At 37.5% G+C, this 21,495-nt stretch overlaps 3 protein-coding genes and 1 long non-coding RNA gene across 7 annotated transcripts; all 4 read left to right on the top strand.

Moving 5' to 3' along the window:
* The first annotated feature begins 2,901 nt into the window (after nt 1-2,901).
* Nucleotides 2,902-3,537, top strand: LOC113773266. The gene is made up of 3 exons (XR_003468795.1): nt 2,902-3,089; nt 3,210-3,271; nt 3,366-3,537. It is a non-coding gene; the product is annotated as an uncharacterized LOC113773266 (long non-coding RNA).
* A 2,810-nt stretch (nt 3,538-6,347) lies between these two features.
* Nucleotides 6,348-9,250, top strand: LOC113773464 (probable carboxylesterase 15). Its single transcript, XM_027318111.1, has 2 exons — nt 6,348-7,060; nt 8,944-9,250. Exons 1-2 carry the CDS (start codon nt 6,348-6,350, stop codon nt 9,248-9,250), a joined length of 1,020 nt encoding a protein of 339 aa, XP_027173912.1.
* Nucleotides 9,251-10,616: 1,366 nt separating this feature from the next.
* Nucleotides 10,617-14,158, top strand: LOC113774966 (protein MAIN-LIKE 1-like). Of its 4 annotated transcripts, XM_027319639.1 has the most exons (9): nt 10,617-10,758; nt 11,388-11,661; nt 11,739-12,131; nt 12,246-12,386; nt 12,475-12,636; nt 12,713-13,084; nt 13,181-13,288; nt 13,368-13,454; nt 13,528-14,158. In XM_027319639.1, coding segments are annotated over exons 1-8 (1,467 nt in total). In that variant the 5' UTR covers nt 10,617-10,756; the 3' UTR covers nt 13,383-13,454; nt 13,528-14,158. The 4 variants fall into 4 exon arrangements, with proteins under 4 accessions (XP_027175440.1, XP_027175439.1, XP_027175437.1 ...); XM_027319638.1 differs by having other exon boundaries at nt 11,739-12,386; nt 12,770-13,084; XM_027319636.1 differs by having other exon boundaries at nt 11,739-12,386.
* A 2,546-nt stretch (nt 14,159-16,704) lies between these two features.
* On the top strand, nt 16,705-21,400 carry LOC113774967 (myosin-binding protein 7). Its single transcript, XM_027319641.1, has 4 exons — nt 16,705-16,807; nt 16,915-18,592; nt 20,218-20,264; nt 20,952-21,400. Exons 2-4 carry the CDS (start codon nt 17,180-17,182, stop codon nt 21,052-21,054), a joined length of 1,563 nt encoding a protein of 520 aa, XP_027175442.1. The 5' UTR covers nt 16,705-16,807; nt 16,915-17,179; the 3' UTR covers nt 21,055-21,400.
* The last annotated feature ends 95 nt before the right edge of the window (nt 21,401-21,495 follow it).

The raw sequence follows: 21,495 nt of genomic DNA, 5'->3' as shown, positions 1-21,495 counted from the left end.
TCAATTTGAAAAACCTAATTTTAGCTCTCAACTGATTTTCAAAAAATTATTTTATTGTGTTTTCAACTGATTTTAAAAATTCAATTTAGATTTTTTGAGTCCAAAAAAGTTGAAAATTACAAGGAGGTCCCGATGAGATGCTTTTGGATTCTGATTCGACAAAATTATCCTTCAAATTTCAATATAATTACTAAACTACGCAAAGATTAGATAGATAACTTTTTGTGGTCTTTCAATTTTGTTCCTGTTCCCATGTCACATCAAGATTCATAGCTGCGTCCGATGTTTAACCGTAAACGAGAGCACATGAATTATTCCAAAAAAAAAAAAAAATTCGAATCAATTTTGCAACAAAACCAAAAATCAGATGAAAACATGCTCAATTCACTGCTTCCTCTCTCTCTTTTATCCGTACCGCATGGATATTCCAATAAGAGATGCTAATGAGTAGCATCAACGTCAACGAAAGGACCGCACTACCCGACGAGAGAACGTTGTCCTTGGACCGCATCAAATGATTTTTCCTCTTACTTTTTGAAATCCGGGTCTTTATTGGTGCCAATTATTGAAATCAAAAGGATCAAAATGGTCCAACCCAGCATTACGAATTTGGTGAGGTGAAGAAAATGTGCCCAATGCCAATGGCTGCTTGGTTCTTTTTGCGAAGACGACCGAAAGGGACGGGTAAAAGCATCGGCCGCTCTAAAGCAGCTGCGGAGGTTCAAATCAAATTAGAAGGTTCTCCTTGTACCAACGATGCAATGCATACCCCCCCTTTTCTTGTGGTTACAGTAGAATTATTGCCGACTTTTTGGGCACATGCCTCAGACTGGTGGAATATCTGGGAATCCACTAGCAGTAGCAGCCACAGTATTTTTTTGCAAGATTAGCTCTTTGGTCTTATCTACCGTCTCCTTCAGTCAAGTCAAATGTGCAATCTCCACATGATGTTCGAGGATGCCGATCCAATAATCCATCATTTGTTTTGAGAACAATACAAGTTTTTTTTGGTCATAAAAAAGAACAAAATCAAATCAACCAACTTTTTTTTGAGTTCATGTACGAGAGAGTTTGCGACTGGATTTTGGTTTATATCTAATCTGAGCCCACCCCGACCATACCATTGTGGATCTTCTTCGTTCATTGCGCAATCCTTCTGATTAAATAATCCCCGCAAATTTGTGTCCAATTCAATTCTAAAGAAATTACTGACATTAGAAATTTACATCTATGTACTAAAGATGCAAACGAATCGAGCTGCTCGCGAGCAACTCGAATCAAGTTCGAGCTGGTCGAGTTGAACTCGAGATCAAAATATTAAACTCGTTCGCGAGCTCAAGTATATATATATTTTTTTTTTATTTTAATAGTAAAATTACATATATATTCTTAATATTTTATTATTTATTAAGAAAAAATATTATTTTATTTATTTTTTTAAAAAAATAAAAATAATTTTTTTTATTTTTTAGAGCTCGAGATTGAGTTTCAAAATTGTCAACTCGTCGAACTCGAATTCGAATTCAATAAAATTAAGTCAAAACTTGACTCGTTTGCGCCCTGTTATGCACGCATGTCCTGCTGTTAAAAAGATTTGGCAGGGCAAGATGTGATTAGTGTTTATAAAGAAGAAAAGGCAAAATTGTATAAGTATTTGGATGATTTTGATGGTAAGATAAGTCTAACTACTGATCTTTGGACATCAGATCACCAAAATTTTGCCTATGCCTGTTTGACAGCTCATTATGTCAATGAACATTGGGAATTGAAAAAGAAAATTATTGCTTTTAAATCTGTTCCATATCCTCATGATGGTGAAACATTATTTAGATTTATTTCTGATATCATCTTGGAATGGAACATTGATAAGAAGCTGATCTCTGTTGTTGTTGATAATGCATCTTCAAATGATTCAATGGTTAAATGTTTGAAATCATGGCTGTTGGATAAGTCATTGCTCAATTTAGGAGGTGATCTTTTTCATGTTCGATGTAGTGCACATATTCTTAATTTGATTGTGCAAGATGGGTTAGCTATTGTTGGAAAATTGCTTCATAAGATTCGAGAGACCTTAAAGTACTTGAAAAGGTCTACTTCTTCTTATCAAAAGTTTGAGAATGCAATTAATCAATGCAAGCTGAAAAATAAAAAAAAAGTGGGTATGGATGTTCAAAATAGATGGAATTCTACATTCTTGATGCTTGAGACTGCTTTGCCTTTGAAGGAAGCTTTTTGTCGTTTAGAACAAATGGACAGAAATTACAAGTTCAATCCTTCAGAAAATGATTGGAAAGTGGCTAGTGTTGTTCATGGTTGTTTGAAAAAATTTTATGAAGCCACATGTCATTTTAGTGGTTCTAATTTTCCCACAGCAAATGTTTTTTTTCCTGATATATGTAATATTCGTATTAAGATGAGGCAGTGGGAAGTTAGTGAGCATGATTTTATTCGAGAAATGGCTATTCCAATGAAAGCAAAATTTGAGAAATATTGGGAAGAATGTTCTTTGGTGCTAGCTATTGCTGTGGTGCTTGATCCTAGATTTAAGTTGGCTTTAGTAGAGTATTATTACAATGAACTTTATGGAGAAGGTGGTGAAAGATATGTGGATAGAGTTCGTAATGCTATTGCTGACTTGTTTGTTGAATATGGAGGTGACCTTGCTCCTTTTTTGAGTTATGTTGGAGATAATATAGGAGAAGGGACTTCTAGTTGTGGTAACAAAAATATAGACGTAGAAGATGATGATGATGAGTTGTCTGATTTTGACAAATGGTATCAGCAATCATGTTCTTCTACTATTCTTGCTAGCCAAAAATCTGAATTGCAGTCATACTTGGACGAGCCTGTATTTCCAAGAAAAGATGATTTTGACATACTAGGCTGGTGGAAGGCAAACAGTCCAAAATTGCCTATTCTTAGCAAGATGGCTCGTGATATTCTTGCAATTCCAGCTACTACTGTGGCATCGGAATCAGCATTTAGCGTTGCCGGAAGGGTAATTGATGAGACCCGTGCTACTTTGCTTCCTGATGTGGTCGAAGCTTTGATAACAACTGGAGATTGGTTACCTTTGAAAAAGAAAAGAAGTAAGTCCTTCATGTTTATGTTTCTTTTGTTGTTTTTTCTTTTTAAATCCATATTACAAGTTTGTTTGGTTGAGTTACTCTAGAAAGACTAATCTACTTTCTTTCTTTTTGTTTTCTTAGAAGTATTTGGAGAAGATTTGGGTGATTCTTCTAAAGTTCCCAAGTTAGGGTGATGTATTTGAGTAAGGCCAATTTGATTTCTTTCTTACCTAATTTTTTTTTTGTATTAGTTAGTAATTTGTTTACAAATATGTTGTATCCTTGTTTTTGTTGCAGAAAATTGTGAAACATGAGAGCCATGAAGACTATTGTAATCTACAGGACTTCATTAGTTGGTTGATGTATTTGGAATTTATGTTTGATTGGACTTTTTAGAAATTGTAATTTGTTGGATGTCATATTGGCTTTGTTGCTAATATTGGCTTTGTTGAAATTGTAATTTGTTGGATGTTGGACTTTTTAAATCCTTGTGTTTGTTGGATTAGATTATATGAAATAGTTTGCTACATGCTGTTTTCTTCTTGTTCTACGGTAGAACAAGGTTTGCATTCTCAATAGTTTGCAAAAGTTTGCATTCTGTTGAAAAACTACGGTAAAACTACCGTAGAACAGGTTTGCATTCTCAATAGTTTGCATTTTCCAGGAGTTACTTGAACAGATTTTTAACGGGTCTGATTGGCGGGTAGACCCGGCCCGGATTCGGGACCCGTCGGGTACGGGTCCGGTGACAGATTAGAAGACCCGTCGGGTATTCGGGCCGAATCCGGAACTAATCTAGTATAACGGGTCCGGGTCCGGATATATGCATTCCGGCCCGGACCCGGCCCGTTGACAGGCCTAGGCAAGAGTCGTCCCTTTTACACGGCCACCAATTTGAGTGCAAATCTTTTCTGACGCAGTAAATTTCACTATTATTATGGTTTGAAAATTTCAATTCTGAGCAGGTTGACGAACCTATCCTTGTCAACGGAAGTGGAGAAACATGAACCAAAGGGCATACGACAAAGAAGAGAAATTATTTAATTCAGCCTTATCATATACTAACACACACACACACTAAATTGGCTAAGGCTTTTCCCTTAGGTTTGTCGTTGAAGTTAGCTTCTTAAATTTTCAACTATATGATTATGACCCCCTCACAAACTGACGTACTTTTTTGATTGGTGAAATGATTTGCACTTTAAAATTTTGCATAATTACTGCTCAAATATTATATTGTTTCTTTTGGAAGAGTTTGTAGATATATATATATATATATATATATATATTAGTGTTCTTTTTTGAAAATAGTGTATGTGAAATAAAGGTACTATAGAAACGTGTTAAGAAAATCTTTAAACAAATAGAGCAAGCAAACCCAAATTATATGGACTATGAATTTTTTTTTTTCTTTTGGAGAAAGCTTATACAATTGGTTTATCAAACAGAAGCCCTAGCTATTCCCTTTGATGAGAAATAATTATGTTCCACTTGACCTACTTGCCTTATTTTTTTCACTAAAGAACTTCAATCTCCTCATCCAGCATACTTTTGGAGAATTGATTTGATCCAAATTCCAACATGGGTCTCTCCTTTCTAGTGCACGTACTGTATTATTCTTGGATATTTCCGTAGTATGTGGTGACCAAATGAGATTGAAGTGAAGATGTTGAAGAGTGGTGGATTGAGTCGTATAAACATAAGTGAGAGATCTCGTGTTCGAATCCTTTCCCTTACATTAATAAAAAAAAAAAAAAAGTGAAAATGTTGGAGCTCTGCTCATCCATTGATCACATCTCACACGAGTTTTCTCTCCCTTCCATTTAGCGTAATAGGTTTTGTAGGCCGTTGGTGCTTTCCAATGCGGTCCGTGAAGCTTGGCCCATTTTCAGAAAACCCTTTTGGGCCTTTGAGCCTAGAAATAGAATCCGTGGATTCGTGGCTGTGAACTTCAGAGAGAGAGAGAGAGAGAGTGGAGGACTACGCAGCTACGCTAGGAGGTTGACGCAAATTAGGAAGAAAGTCCATCACATCGATTAAGGTTAACTTAACCACATAGTTTTGAGCCACAAATTCACTCCTCCTTATACTGGTAGTTTTTTTTTTTTTTTTTGGACAAGTTCTAGTATGTTAAATATAAGTAAGTATAAGAGAGGATTAAGTTAGATGGTAAAATGAGAGGAATCACAAGTAAGAGTTTTTGGATTCAAAACTTCTAATTTATATAAAAAAATAAAAATGAAAAAGAATATAAGTTAGTGTAAAATTGGGATCTACATCCTCCAATTAATTTGTACTTTGTCTGGTAAACTTTTCCAGGCTTTCGGCCAAGAAAGTTATATTTAGAACGCTAGTAGTGCAAGTTCTTCGGCCAGCGTGTTTCTTGCTCTAAGTTCAGGAAGGAAGTCTCTCATCTTCTTTGTAGGAATTGGGCAGACCTTATTTTACCATTTGTTTTTTTTTCCTCCTTAAAATCTGCACGTATGCTTCTTCAAATTCTCTGTCCATTATTCTCCACCTTAAAGCAACAGACCCCAAAAGGAGAAAGAGTTTCTTTTTTTTTTTTCCAAAGAAAAAATGGGCGAGTTGACACTGCTGGAGCATAAATTATTTTAGGGGCAAAAAGATAGAACTCAAAAGAAATCATTTTGTTGTGTTTGGTTTTCTAAGGAAACTAAATAACAAGCCAAAATAAAAACAATCACCTAACTCTAGACCTCAATTATATATCTCCCCATGAAATTAAGATTTTAACCTGATAGATTTCATTTTAATTACTTTCCTTCAGCTTAGAGATTATGTCATTGTATCAAGTGTCTTCTCCGCAGGCAACACTTGGCCTGCCAGAACAAACTTGATACATCGTTGGGGGAAGGGGGATGAGAGGCATGAAAGTGTACTTGAAGAATTTAGTTTAAATAATTAAGAAATGTTAGTTGATTATCTTGAAGCTTAGCTTATATATACTTTATCGTTTGTCTGTTTTTCAAAAAAAGATAACAACAATTTTCAAACGATAGTTTAGTGAAAAAGGATTGCTTTCAGTAAAGATGACATCAAAGACGCCTTTAGTTTAGGTGGCTAAAATTATTCTGTCAACTAATGACCAATTAATACGCGAATTTATGCAGGCTGGAATAAAGCTAATCCACGCCATTGCAACGCTAAGTGAATGCTACTGCTAAATTAGTTTAATTTCCAGAATCTGACTTCTGAATAAATATACAAAAGAATCTGCTTGGTCATGAGCCTGCATTATTGCACTCATCAGATCAGAAGATGGATTCTTCTTCTTCCTCCTCCACCGCACAACAAGCAATAGAAGATTGTTTCGGAGTTCTCAAACTCTACAGCGACGGCTCCATTTCTCGGACCTCGCATAAAGAGCATCAAGTGAAAACCCACGATGATGGTTCAGCCATTTGGAAAGATTGTTGTTTTGACTCTAACAACAATCTTCAACAACGCGTATACAAACCCAAAAATCATTACTATTCTTCCTCTAACAAGAATGAGTACCGCAAGAATCTTCCTGTAGTTTACTACCTTCATGCAGGAGGTTTCTGTTTTACTTCAAGAAACGCACACAACACTTGCCTTAGCCTTTGTTCTGGGCTTCAGGCCCTTATTATCTGCCCCTATTATCGGTTGGCTCCAGAGGACCGGCTTCCGGCAGCCTTAGAAGATGCTGTTACAGCCCTCAAGTTTCTTCAAGCCCAGGCTTTGCGTGAAAGTCGAGAGGTCGATCATGAGAAGTGGTTGTTTGACATTGGTGGGGTTGACGTGGACAGGGTTTTCATATTCGGTGATTCCTCTGGGGGAAACATTGCTCATCATTTGGCTATTCAGCTTGGATCTGGTTCGCTTGAGTTAAGTCCCATTAGAGTACGTGGTTACATACTCTTATCGCCATTCTTCGGAGGGGTTTTCAGGACCAAGTCGGAAGAAGAGAGTCCCAAAGAAGACTTCTGGAGCCAGGAGATCTATGACCAGTAAGTTCTAATTCCCATCATCTGTCGCAATAGCTTCATTTCTCCTCTAATTTATTTATACTTTTTTTGTTTTTCAAGGAAAAGAAACCTAGACTTATCCATTATGTCTGCCACTATAAAATCGTTATTGTGCCATGCTAATTGCTTCCCATGAATGGACCCAAAGAAAAGAAAAAAAGAACTTGAGTTCGATTCATTTGTATTTGTGGTTTTGTTGAGTTTTTTTTCCCGGCCAACTCAACTAATTGATTGATAATATCTGGTGCTCAATGATGAAACCCGAAATTTTGGCCTGACAAAATGAAATGATAGTAACACTTTATACACGAAAGCAATAAGATCAACAAAATTTGCCGAGTCCGAACCTTTCGTTCTTCGCATATTTGGGGGACGATATCATGTCAAAATTCAATACTTGGAAGGTTAACGGAATATGTAGTAGTAGTGTAGGCCTTTAGACTCGAGTACGAATTTATCTAAGTTGCGGTCAGCTAGCATAATTGAGGTATAAATCTATCTTTGGTACCCAATCGACTTGACTCATTGTCTATGGATTATCCTTTCATCTCCTACAATACATATTTGAACGTGTCATACACCTTTATTTATTAACAAGGATAAGAATTAGTCAAATTTAAAATGATCATATTCTTTTCTTGTAAATGAAGATACGTGTCCTGCATCTAGGTGTGGATTATGAAAAATGGAAAGAAAATCTATTGAAAAAAAGTCAAATCCTCATATTGGGGCTCACATGTTTTGAAGTTCCGTCTCACTCTATTTAAGGACAAAACAGTCATCTCAAAAAAAAAAGTTTAACAACATACTGCAATTTATTTACACCTTATCTATAATTTATCTATACCCTATTTCAACTTCAACTTGTTTATATTCAAGGATAAGCTTGTTTGAAATGAAGTTTGTAAGATCCAATCCACCTTTAAAAGGATCCAATAAAAGTCATGATCGAAGTCGTTTTTCGGACTTCATTGAGATGTCAAAGTAAAGAAAAAGTGGTTGGTATAACACAAAATACTAATTTTGTGTTATTTTAGCATTTTGTGTATAATTTGCTATAATATATGTATTTCATGTTTCACCGTTGAGTGTTTAAAAAAAAAATATTAGCAAATGTATAAATAATTTCTATCAAATGTACTGCCCCAAATCCTTTACCTAACAGATATAATTAGTACTCATGGACAGAGATCAGTAGTACGTAGCTTAGAAGATAACATTTTATAAGACAAATATTATATATACGTACATGAAACGGTTGACTTTCAATATCAAATACTTCTCTATCGACGTTGTTCTCAAGTTTTTAGTTTGCTGACTAACATTCGTTGTAGGAAAATTTCCATTAAAGTTGCATACTGATGCAAATAAAAGCCAATCAGTTAATTAGAACAAAAAAGAGAAGTATTCCAACTAATAAGAGAGATTTTTATCTCGTAAGGGCAAGGAAAGAATTAATATATTCCTTGAGACATTATCAGTGGATTTTCAAAATGCGATTAGCCAAGCTCTTGGCTCGTACATGCACAAGCACATCATGCGATTATCAAATCTTTTTTTTTTTTTTTTTTTTTTGGTGTGAGCTAGAAAACAACAAAGGGCACTTCATTCAGTCCTTAGTTCGTCATGAGCGATATATTAACTTCTTTTTCCATCTAGTTTTTCATTTTTTGAGTCGGCATTTTTGCCTAGCTGGAACTGGAAAGGGATGTAACGTGCTCTCATCCTGAAATGTACGAAACAAATGATATTCCCACAAGAATTTAGCTTAGTTATTTCGATATTCATCATATATATATATATATATATATGTGTGCATGGTTGTATGAATATATACATAGTAAAATCAGTTTGAGGGGTTGCAGGTTTTGGAGGCTGGCAATGCCGAATGGAGCTGATAGAGACCACCCGTTGGTGAACCCATTTGGACCTAAGAGCCCGAGCCTAGAAGGTTTGAGCTTGGATCCCTTCTTGGTGCTCGTTGGTGGGGATGAAATCTTAAAAGATAGGGTGGAAGATTACGCAAAGAGGATGAAAAGTTTAAATAATAACGTTAAGTATGTCGAGTTTAAGGGAAAACAGCATGGCTTCTTCACATCTTATCCTTACTTCGGAGAGTCCCAGAATGTGGTTCAGATTGTCAAGAATTTCATGTCTGAAAGCTCCAATTAACTAATTTAGACATGTACAAATAGTCCACAAACTTCTCCTGCCCTTTGCGAGAAAATGTTATGTTTGAAGTAAGTTCCGCTGATTTTGCACTATTTGCCTGCATTGGGCATTTGCAAAGATGTTGAAGACTGGGAATGAGGAGATAATAAATCATATATGTAAATTACAACGAATTGATGGATTAAAAATTCAAATTTGAGCCGCATTTGGATAGTAAAGAATGGATAAATCTTGTTTAATCTTGGTTTAACTAGTTAATTTAAGACATTCAAGTGTTTAAAGAGTAGTGAATTTGAGTGGCATTTTCTTTGCTACACCTTAGTTATGTGCTTCCATAAACTTGTCTTTCTACTTGCTGTGAAAAGGGTAACCATGATGTTGGGTTTCTACTTTCAAGTTGAAGAAAGAGAGGGTAAAATACACTAAATTTCCCTTTGATTTACTTATTATACACGAAATCTCCTTATTATTTAAAAATACTCAAATAAACCACCTATATTTTGGACTTCTTTGAAAAATGGACCGAAATCATCCAATTTGACGAAAGGTGAGTTACACACGCTGCACAAGCGAGCGAGTGTGGTAGCAATATATCAAAGACAATTTGCTATTTTATATTTTTATGCTTTTTTCTTTTTTCTTCTTCTTTTTTTTTTTCATTTTTTTCTCCTTTCCCTTCTGGTGCAACTACAAGCAGAAACCCAAATCTCCATGACCCCTGATAAAGCCTCTCAAATCTGCCCAAGCCACTCACCCTCTCAAAGGCATTAGTGTTCCCAGCGCGTAGGAAGGAAGGTTGGAAAAGACGAAATCTTTTTAAAATTTCAATTTAGCTCCTTAATTTACTTTTTGTTCTCCAATGAATTAAGAAATTTAGTAAAATAACAACTAAATCCTAAATTAATTATTGGTACATTTTGAAAACAGGGTTAGTATTGAAATTTTACATCTTTCCGTCAACTTGGATAATTTTCATTCATTTTCCAAAGATGTCCATGGCACAAGAAGTTTATATAGGTATTTTTAAATAGTGAGGGAGTTTGGTGTACAAAAGCAAATCATACGGGGTTTAATGTATTTTATCCAGAAAGAAACCATATATGTTGGTTTGGATTTTGATCCGTTCAGATTTTTTTTTTTTTTTTTTTTAAGTTGGATCCGTTCAGATTGAAAAAAAAAACATTTCTACCATTGCCTATCCATTTGTTTAGTCTTACCATTGCCTATCCATTTGTAGAATAGAAAACTCTTAACAAGAAATGTGAGCCATGACGTGATGGGGGCTGTAGCCCAAGTGATACCGACTACAAACTACAAACTACAAAAGGGGTAACAAAAGTAGACCGGTGAGTCGGGTTTCTTTGGGATCTTGTTCGTAGACATTTCGGTTCTCCCTCCATTTCTTCCGATTCCCACTGGATTTCTGGTTCCTCTCTACTTGCGCAGTCAGACCGGCGGTGGTGGAAGTGACACCAGCAGCTGAAGCTGCCTATATGTCCCCATCATATGTAATTCTCTTTCTTCTTCTTCTTCTTCTTCTCTCTCTCTCTCTCTCTCACACACACACACACACTATCCACGCACAATACCTACACAAAGACAAATCATTACAGTTTAGGAGTATTTTGGCGAATAAATATTTTATTTAGGGTAATTATGTATAGGAATTAGGTCTACGGTCACTCCAAGCAGAGCTGTATTTTTTTTTGGATTTTTTTTTCACGAACTGATACTAGTAATAGTATTGATTGTGCAACGTCCTTTGCATTCGTCCTTTATTACTTGTATTAAGATGCTCTAGAAGTACATTCTGCGATTACTCATTAAACTTTTCCTTGCTCTTGCATCTGGAAATTCTGCAATTTTCCTTTTCCTTTTTGTTTTGGGGTAATTAAATTTGAACCCGAGCATGCTCAAATCCACATCCTTTGGATAAACTTTCCTTCACAAATAATTATGGATGTTTGAGCTGTGATGTTTGAGTATATATCTGTTATGTTTTATTTCCCTTTGATTGGAAGATACAAAACTGAGCTTTGTTTTGTCTTATTACTGGATGACTGTAAAATCAATGTGCCTTGACACGTTTTTGTTACCAAATTAAATTTTGTTCTTTGTGCCTTGACACTTTTGTAAGGATTATGTCAACTAGCATTGTCTCCGAGAACAAAAGAAGTAGAGGACGAAGAGGGCGTCAAGGAAATAGGAAACGGTCCTGTGGAGATGAGTCTACATCTGGCCAGGATCTTGGTTCAGAAAAAGCTAATGGCGAAGTTTCAGGACTGAAGAAGAGAAAGCCCTCAAAGAAGGTTACCGAAGATGTTATACCACCTGAGCAGAGAGGCATCCCTGATACACCACTGCTTCATAATCTGGGAAAGCACCCTTCAATATATGCAAGGCTTGGACGGGTGAAAAGATAGACTTTTAAGCAGAATTTTAGCATTTTAACTTTGTGTTCACATACTTATAGTTTGCCTTATTACAGGGTACTTTAACCCAAAATCTTAATTTTCGGGGCGCTTGGCCTACTGCACTGGGATTGTATCGTCAAGCACATGACCAGTACAAGGAACTTTTTGGTGCAGCTGGATTTGGAGATTTTCTAAAGATTGATCCTGTGCACATACCACAAGCATATCTTGTGGCCTTAATGGAGAGGTGGTTTAGTGAGACGAATACAATTCACCTACCCTGCTGTGAAATAGGTCCAACGCCTGTTGACTGGGCGATGGTTACTGGCTTGCAATTTAAAGGTGAATCTATTAGGTTTAATCATCAATTTGAGATGAGTAAAGCTCTGGAACTTCTTGGAGTTGAGAGTGCAGCTGTCACAGAGGGAAAGATTCGTCTTAGTAGCATCACACCTACCATAGAGGAGGTAAAGATGGCCCCTGCAAATAATGAAGCAAAGTCAGTGATGTTCCGCCGCCTGTTCCTTTATGTTGTTGCTAGTTGTTTCTTTAACAACAATCGATCTGTCATTAATCATCAGCTTGTCAAATATCTGGAGCATATTGATGAGGTTGGAAACTACAACTGGGCTGCAATCACGTTTGCAGCATTTCTTGCTGGGATGAGGAGAAAGGTCACTGGAGAGACAGGAGCCTTTACAGGCTTCTGGCCTTTTCTCCTGGTAATCTTCAAAAGTTTATTTGCTTGATGCTGTTATTATTCTTCATTTCTTTTTGAACCTGTGTTTTTAATCTTAATTTTTCATATAGTTCTGGGCTTTTGAGTACTTGGATATCTTTCGCCCAAATATTGTCGAGGCTGATGTGTTTCCAAGAGCCATTCGCTGGAGTTGTCCTAATATTCTGTCCTCTGCTGACTTCTCTGACCTCTTTGCTGCCCGTTGCCAGTTGGACTACATTGAAGAGGCTCAGGTTGGTTTTTCTTGTGCTCTGAGTCAGCTTATTTCCATTTAGTTTCCTGCTCATTTTCTTGTGTCTTCAATGTCAGGTTACCTGGCAACCTTATTTAGCAAGTTCAGAATTTGGTTCAACTGACATGGTACAGGCAATGTCTCTAGCCCAGAAGCGGGCCCCTTTTGAGAGCATCGACACCTGGGAATACTATCTTGGAGAGAGGTGTAGGCGGCAATTAGGTTTTCCCTGTCGAGTCCCTCTCCCACCTCCAGACAGGATGCATGGTACCAATGATCTAACACCAGAGGATGAGATAGGTGTAGGGAGACCAGCTGATAATCTTGTGATGGATGAAGATGTAGACTACTCCTCATGGTTCGCTGTTCACTCAGTTGGAAAGATTGTTGATCTGAGTCGGTTTCTGGGTGGTGTTGAAACTGGGGCCAAAGTATTATCCCATTGGGTGGTGAGCCTTTTCTGTTGGGTTGTATTCTCTTTTCTTTTGGGGCCAAGGTCTTTCCTTTTCTGGGTGCCTCTTTATAGTACTGTATTCTCTTTATAGGCTGCCCACCATCCAGATATACTGCTTGTTCGGCGTTCTGACTATGAGTCAATGGCTGAGGCCTATGATGCTGCTGTTGCTGAGTGTCAAATGCTTAGAGCAAAGCTGGTAATGTCTGATCATACATAGGGTTATAGAGTTGACCTTAGCGTACATATAAATGTGCTCAATTATGTGAATTTTTCAGGCTCAGGCTGAATGAGATTCCTAGGCAAGATGTTCTACTGCAGATTGTTGGATTGAACTGAGAAGGAAAGCCCCAACGTGGGATGAGGTAATCTCACGGCTTTATGTATGATGCTTCATTCTGCATCATTCTTCTTTATGGGCTTATTGGTTTCCTGCAGACTGATAAAAAATTCGTGCTGCTTGAACATGGAGCAGATGCCTGGGGGTTTGATGGGCTACGGCCTTTCTAGACTCTTTAGAAATTCTACTGGAGTATAAGCACTTGAAAGTGATTCTCGAGTAAATGGTGTTAAATTTTGGACATCCATCAAAGGTGGCCCTTTGGAAATTGTTTGGCTCATGCTCTCAGAACTTCGACAAATGTTGAACTATGATTCTAGTTGTGCCCCTGAATGAAAATGTTGCCATGTTTTAGAAGGCAAGGGTAGAGACAGAAGTTTTGGGTGAGGCTACGACTTTGAAGCTCCAGTACAAAGCATGATTATTATTATTATTTTTTGGGTCTGGTGAATTATTGGGAAACTGCATGCATAGTGCTGCCTGATTCAGAAAGCATTTCCCTTCCGTCGATCTAATTGTCTTCTCAATCAGTATTCTTTTCCTGCTCAAAGTGTTCACTTAAGGATCACATGACACTTGGATCACCTCATTGGAAAAATTTGATCGATTTGTCATATATTATAATGCTTTGTAACTCCAGCTTCTTTATTGCATCTTGATTCTTGAATATGCTATTCCCTCAACCGCTCAACATTTTGATGTCTAACGTGAAACAACCTGCGTTCATTATCTTCGTGGCACATAGTTTTTTGTTCTTTCTTTTTTTCCCCCGCTTGAATGCATTGGCACATCTATGTCGGATAAGATTTCCTCAAAACCAGGGTTACGGTCCTTTGGCATTCTTTACGAGACTGCGCGTGATCCAGATATCCGTACAAGCCCGTCTTTGAGTTCATTACATGCTTTGGTTGGTTGGTAGCGTTGCAGTCCAGCAAGAACTGGTTACCTACAGGCTACAACCAAGATTGTTGTGAAGGTATCCCTAGTATCCTGCCGAGATTGTTTTGAACTGTATGATGTCAATGTATCCTTATTTTCCTGCCAACTAGTCTCGAACTGAAACTTGCCGCATTTAGTTTTCTTCATTCAGCAGTTGGTACAGGCACCCCGAATAGGAAGCTTCACAAATATCCCCGGGCCGGAGTGGCAGCTTAAAACGAAGGACCGGGGTGGAGCTCTTAAATTGGCCGTTGAAAGAAATGGGCTTCAATTTGTTTAGAAAAAGTTTCAAGGCATTGTCAGAAATGCTGGGTCGCGGAAACTGGGATTTGGTAGGAAGCTGTTTGTATCTCGTTTCATTTGAAGATTTTGTCATTTCTCCGTTTTCGGTGGCTAACATGATGGCTATCCTCGTTTTCTTTTCACTTTTGGTGCCCAGATGATGGGAAGTAGTGTATATTAATTACTACTTCTAACCAAGAAACTTGATAAGCCCAAAGCATTTGCTTCCTCGTGAGTTAATTGCCTAGCAAAAAGGCAGCTATTAAAGTTGAATAATGAATGATCCAAGACCAAGAGACTGAATTCCTCCACTCCACGTTTTCTAATCAAAGTGATGTTGCGAGACCATCCCTACAGCGACAGTGGAGGGAGCCAATTGTAATATCCGGCCAACCTCCATCAGAAAAGTAACGCAGTACTGTAGTTACGTTTTTTGTGCTATCCAATTCATTTTTCCTTAATTAAAAGTCTAACCTAAAAAGCACCATTGACGCCGATGCCTGTTTTAGAAAGCTGCAAGTAGGGTCCTCGTCCCTCCAATCCATGCATGTTCTTTGAAACTTTTGTTAGCAATTACAACTAGTGATTGGGCCATAGAAGAAGTGGCAGTAGTGCTACTTCACTAATGAATGATTATCTTAATTAAGCACACCGGAATTGAGGGCCACTTCTCTGTTTTCTAGTTCTTGCTTTTGCAATTGCTTTTATCAACAAACGTGCAAGCATCGGTCAAGAAAAAGAAGTGATTATGACATGGCATGGTTCACCCTGGCTTAGAGGCTTTTATTATCCGGTCGGAAAAATGCAACAATGGTTATCTCCTACTTTTTCGTCAATAAAAGCGTTCATCTTCATGATATATAAAGAAACAAAAGAGATTTGGTTAGTCAGCATCATACCCGATCGTACTATTTACTACTCCATTTGTTAGCAAGTGGTTGAATCTATTGAAAACAGAGAGTACTTTTGGATTGTAGTCAAGAGCGTTTTGGCCGGAGTTTACAGTCTACATGCTGACATATAACAAGATCCAGTTGAACTCCAAAGCAAGAAAGAAGACACAGCAGATTCTTCCTTTAACAAATTATCCGGTTTGAATTGTTATTTTTAGGAGTTTTTATAGAAATATATACCGTAACAATTTGGTATGTTTGAAACAAAAAAATAATTAAAAAATACTTTCACAAAAAATATCAAAATTTTTCTGTGAAAAATCACAATCCAACTAAGATATTTATATTTACTTCGATCATCCAGTCAAACTTTCAAGTTTTGAATTTTCTTGTACTTAACTATGTATTGAATCTTGATTGCCTTATAATTCCAAATTGAAGTTGTTCTTTTTTCTTCGTGTGATGGTGGTGGTGGTGGTGGTGGTGGTGGTGGTTTGGGGGGGGGGGGGGGACAGGGGTGTTGGTACGGCGTATAATACCAATGTCCAAGGCTCACAAATTGCAATCATGGTCACATGATGAAACAAAACTCAATCACTGCAAAAATATGGCGGGAATTAGGAATGAATAATGATCACGGACAAAATTAGACACAGCTGCGCAATTATCACGCTATTTCTGTTGTAGAATCCGTCAAATATTCTTCCTCCCTCCCAAAATTAACAGCCCCCCGATGCTCTCATTTCCCTATTTACCCCTCATTTAACCGAACTCTCACCTCTTTTACTTTTCTCTCCCTGCACCAAACAAGTTCTCCCTCACAAAAACATTCCAACAATAATCATTTCTTTCTTCACGACACACGAAGCATATCCGAAGAAAAAAAAATGAAAAAATTTGAATAACAAACCCCAAAAAAAAAAAAAAAAAAAACTAGGGTTTCAAATTCTCTTTCTCTCCAGGCTACACTTCTTTTTTTTTTTTGTAATTTTATTTTTTTGTTCCACTCTCCCTCTCAATTTATTTTTGTTTCCCTCGTCGCTTCCCCAAATTTCCAACCACCACCGGGGAAATTTTCTTTTCCGACCTTTCATATTTTCCCTGGTCTTCGGGGATCTCACCCCCCCCCCTCCCTCCCAAAAAAAAAAAAAAAAACGATCCTCAATTTTCCCTGGAAAACGAACTGAAACATATAACACTATACAGAAAATTCGTTTTCCCGGGAAATTTTTAGCTCCGGCTCTCAGCTTCCAACTTTTACCAGGTAACCCTCCCAATTCCCTATTGTCTTTCTCTCCCTCATTATACGTTTATAATCGTGTAAACTAGGGCTTGTTAATATAATTCATGGATTTTGTTTAAATTCTGCAGGATATCATTGTCCTTTTTTTGGTTGATTTGATATGAAACAATAATAAGTTCGCGAATTGAACGCGGGATTGGCGACGGGGGAGATTTACATATGATTTTCCAGAGGGAGGGTTCGGAAATTCTGCTGTGTGAAGAATATATATATATTTTTCCATTTACGTATATGAACAACTTTGATAGCTATATACATTACAAACGTCTCATTGGGAAACTTTGAATTTGAAACTGGAGGACTGAGATATTGAGATTGAATGTTCGTCGAGCTATGGATACGAAGCCGTCCACAAGTTTGGTAAATTGTTGCGATTGTGGGTGTAGTTGTTCGCCGATCATGAACAGGTCATTCTCTGGGACCATGCTACGTTCCGTCAAGCGAAAATTTGATGAATATGACGAAGGGGGTAACAAATTTGTGATTCCAGGGTTTATTATACCTCAAAATGCTCGTATTGAGATGGAAAATGAATGTGCTGCGCTGCGTGAGATGGTTGCCAGCCAACAGCAGAACATTCAGGACCTTTCAGTGGAGTTGGAGGAGGAGAGGAATGCGGCTTCATCTGCTGCCAATGAGGCTATGTCGATGATCTTGAGGCTGCAGAGGGAGAAGGCGGAGATTCAGATGGAGGCTCGCCAATTCAAGAGGTTTGCAGAGGAGAAAATGGCACATGACCAGCACGAGATCTTGGCAATGGAGGATTTGCTTTACAAGAGAGAGCAGGCTATTCAATCACTCACCTGTGAGGTGCAAATGTATAAACACAGAATGATGAGTTATGGGCTCACAGAAGCTGAGGCTGATGGAGACAAATTGGGGAATGGCTCCATGACCCGAAGTAACAGCATCATTGAGAACCTTGATGGACAGTTTGAGTTTCCCGCATATGATTACCCCCCTCTTAAATGCAATTTGAATGAAAATCAGGTTTATTTTGAACCCGATAATGAATCTGTGGATGTCGAGAAATATGCATTTGGAGAAACTCCACGTTCTCGGGATCAGTTGAAGGATTTAGAGCATCGCATCAATCAATTGGAGAAAAGTCCGAGGAATAATCAGCCTGAAGGGGAATTTTTCGGTACAAAAAATGTGCTTGAAAAGGTCATAGTTGGTCATTCTCCAAGGCGGCCTAAACACTTGAGGAAGTTCTCAACTGATAGTTCTAATTCATTCTCTGCAAATGTTAGAGAAGTGGGTCCAGATTTTTCCATGGATTCTCCACGGTTTGGTGGGAGCTTTAGGAAGACAGAATATCTGCATCCAGAGGAACTTTCTAATTTGAGGAAGGTTGATAATGCCTCAGATATCGGAGATGACATGAGCGATAGAGTTTACACAATTGATTCTGTTCATCCTGGGGCACCCCAATGTAATGGTGTCAAAGAACCCAAGGCTTCTGCTGCAATTGGTGATGATTATATGGAAACTCCTAGGGGATCGTTGGCGAATACCAATATGGTTGACCCCGAGATACAGAAGCTCTATATGAGACTTCAAGCACTTGAGGCTGATAGAGAATCGATGAGGCAGGCAATAATCTCTATGAGGACAGATAAAGCTCAGTTGGTACTTTTGAAGGAGATAGCGCAGAATCTGTGCAAAGAAATGCCACCAGTGCGAAGGCCACCTGTCAAGAAGCCATCTTTGATCGGGAGCTTTTCCTTCATCTCACTATTCAAGGTAGAGTATAATGCTTCCATTGATGAGCTTTTTTTTATTTTTTCTAGTTGAGTTATTTGGTCGTTAGTATGTGTTGCATATTTGTTCTGTCCAACATAGGTCCTTTTTCTTCATTATTTAGTCTTCTTCATGTGGTCTTTTCTTTTTTCCTTTGCAGTCTTTTTCCAGTGATTCTTGATTAGATGAAAGCCATGCTCTTTATCATGTCAAATACTTCAATACCTTTTGAACTCCTTTTCTTGACGGCTAACTTCCTGTCATCTTGCCAACACTGGGGATATCTTATTGAGGAAAACATTGATATTAGCTTGGATATTTAGGGCTCATTTGGTTCACAGTCTGATCAGGTGATATCATTCTTCTTGGAATTAGGAGCTAGGGGATTAGTAGTTTTCGGAGTTGTGAATAGTTTCTCAAACAGTTGTTGAAACATCTTTGGATATCCTAACCGGAGCTGTCTTAACATGGTTTTAGTAAAGCTATATGTAACTTAGGAATAAAGGAGTCACTATATTCATCTCCGGTAGATACTTCTTATTCCAAGAATATGAAGTAAAAGGTAGTATTACAATTACTAATAATTCAATCATCCAAACTAGACCATAAGATTTTTTTTTTCTTTTCAGGTGGCTAAACTAACCCATAAGATTGTGAAAGGCAACTGCCAATTTTTTCTTTATTCTATGTGCTGTCAAGGTTGCAGCAGGGCTCCTAAATAGTTTGCTATGAATACAGAAGTTTTCTCTCGACTCCTGCATAATTTCTTTTATTATTCTGTTTTTTCAGAAGAAGTCTTATTCAGTTCTCCTATCAGTGTCTCTTCAATTCTTCAGATATGATTGATATAGAGAAAACTTTGATGGTAGTGGATACATTAGTATTGCTTTATTCTTTTTGCTTTTTGGGGCTTAAATAGTTAATTATTTTGTTGGGCTGAAACTTCTACCGCCAGTCGCTTTGAATTGAAATTTTACAGGTTGAGTGCCCAAGATCCAGAATTTAGTTTCTTGTTTCTTTCTTACCTTGTTTATATTTGTATATTTCATGTGTCATCACCTGTGAGACTTAAAGCTGTCTTTCCTGAAAAGTAGCATATTTTCAGGCAGTGTAAAGGTATGAGTTACAGATGTAACCATTTGATTACAGATTTATTTCCTAAGTTATTGGGTTCAAATTAGTGCTAAGAAAGTATCTAGACTAAGTGGCAATGGACATCCATAATTTGGAGTTTTGTGGAAACTTTCTTCTTGAATTGTATTCTTGGTATTCATTTAATCTTTAGTTATTAATGTAAATCATGACCAATAGCTCATTATTTGCCATATCTTTTCTGCTCTCACTTCACAACCTAGGCATTGGCTTGCACATTTCAGTTGTGATTCTCTATTTGAGCTTTTGAACTTTGTCCAAGCTTTTTCAAGATCACTACTGTATTTTGCTTGGGATTTTTAAGGTTTTTAGAATTTCTTGGGGAACTCATGATGAAATTGACTGACATTTGAATAGATGTGCGCACAGGATAATTCTATAAAACCAAGGCCTGTTTAGTATATAATCAAAGTAATGTCTGTCACGTTGTGTTATCAACAATTGCTGACCAACTGTTACTTGTTGTTCATGTCCAGTGGATTGTATCCTTCGTTTTCTGGAAAAGGAAAGCACGCCGATGCAAGTGAGTATATTGTTTAGGAAGATGTTAATGACTTCTTATAACCTAGAGTTTTGTTCTCATCTTTTATGACTATTTCTTCTGCGTAGTTGTATTGCTAAAGTTACCATATTTGTGCTTATGCTAACAAAAATTTCCTTAAATGTGGCAAACCATGCTAATGACAAGTATCTGACTTGCTCTTAGGATCTGATGGTTACAGTTTGTCAATTACTCAGATGTGTGGTTACATACATTTAACAGACATAAGGTGTTGACATTTCATACCTTTTAGCATCTGCTTCCCACAAGCCTTTAGTGCAGTTTTATACGAGCAATCTGTGTAACATGAATTTGCTGACACCAATTTAATGACCCTTGTTAAAAAGCTCATCTTCTATCTGATGGCTAAAAAGACAATTCTTGCTTGATGAATATTTCTGTACAAGCACAAATGAAACTACATTCCAAAGACAATGTATATGACAACTTAGAACGCTGTTGACAGGCAGAACTCATTGTTTTAACCGGTACTTCTTCCTGTTTTATGTAATTAGTACAAAGGGGTAATTGTTGACTGACAGATGTTTTAATGGGAGATAGTGATGGATGGTTAGAGCTAACCCACTTCTGAGTCTTTGAAGTGCACTTTGAATGCAACTTTCTCTTTTCTTGGTAATTTTGTCTAATTCTTCTACGTTTTGTTTCCAGGTACATGTTTGGATTGTCGGCCAATGATGCGGGGTTGTTAATGCTTTTAGATAAGGCACCTCCTGTAGGACGGTGGAGATGTCTTTCAAGCACACAAGTATAGCGGTCCATCTTCTGAGCCTTTGCTCATCAATTTGAACATAGAGTGGAATTTCATTACAGTTGCTCCTTTCAGATTTTCACTTTCCCTGTTCTGGATTCGTGATACTGTAAAATTCGGCTCGAGTTGTTTGTGCAGTTTTTTTTCGCCTATCCACTTGATATCTTGGAATTCAACAATTTTTGTTGGTTAACTCAGCAAAAATTTCATTACGGTCTGGCCTTGTGGGCATGTTGTTCATTGGTTTGAAGTGTAGCTCGAATTATTTGTCCTGTAGGTTTGCTTCTGTACAGTATGGATTGTGTAAGATTTGTCAATCAACTACGATTGCCTACTTTTTTCTTGAAAATACTCCCGTGTAGTTTTCATTTTAACTTGATGGAGGCGGGTCACTTTACCTTGTCAGCCTGGTATTAGCTTCCTCCCCGCTCCCTCTCCTTTCTT

The sequence above is a fragment of the Coffea eugenioides genome, chromosome 6 (genome assembly GCF_003713205.1).
Source record: "Coffea eugenioides isolate CCC68of chromosome 6, Ceug_1.0, whole genome shotgun sequence".
In the NCBI taxonomy this organism is placed as follows: domain Eukaryota; kingdom Viridiplantae; phylum Streptophyta; class Magnoliopsida; order Gentianales; family Rubiaceae; genus Coffea; species Coffea eugenioides.
Note: the sequence above shows the minus strand (reverse complement) of the source record. Positions and strands in the feature narration are given on the sequence as shown.

Excerpts from the sequence above, each read along its gene's own strand:
- LOC113774967 (XM_027319641.1), top strand. The coding sequence starts at position 17,180 with ATGGATACGAAGCCGTCCACAAGTTTGGTAAATTGTTGCGATTGTGGG. Across the intron at positions 18,593-20,217 it reads CCTTCATCTCACTATTCAAG|TGGATTGTATCCTTCGTTTT; the intron begins GTAGAGTATAAT and ends GTTCATGTCCAG. Across the intron at positions 20,265-20,951 it reads AGGAAAGCACGCCGATGCAA|GTACATGTTTGGATTGTCGG; the intron begins GTGAGTATATTG and ends TTTTGTTTCCAG.
- LOC113773464 (XM_027318111.1), top strand. The coding sequence starts at position 6,348 with ATGGATTCTTCTTCTTCCTCCTCCACCGCACAACAAGCAATAGAAGAT. Across the intron at positions 7,061-8,943 it reads AGCCAGGAGATCTATGACCA|GTTTTGGAGGCTGGCAATGC; the intron begins GTAAGTTCTAAT and ends GAGGGGTTGCAG.
- LOC113774966 (XM_027319636.1), top strand. Across the intron at positions 11,662-11,738 it reads TATATGCAAGGCTTGGACGG|GGTACTTTAACCCAAAATCT; the intron begins GTGAAAAGATAG and ends GCCTTATTACAG. Across the intron at positions 12,387-12,474 it reads GCTTCTGGCCTTTTCTCCTG|TTCTGGGCTTTTGAGTACTT; the intron begins GTAATCTTCAAA and ends TTTTTCATATAG.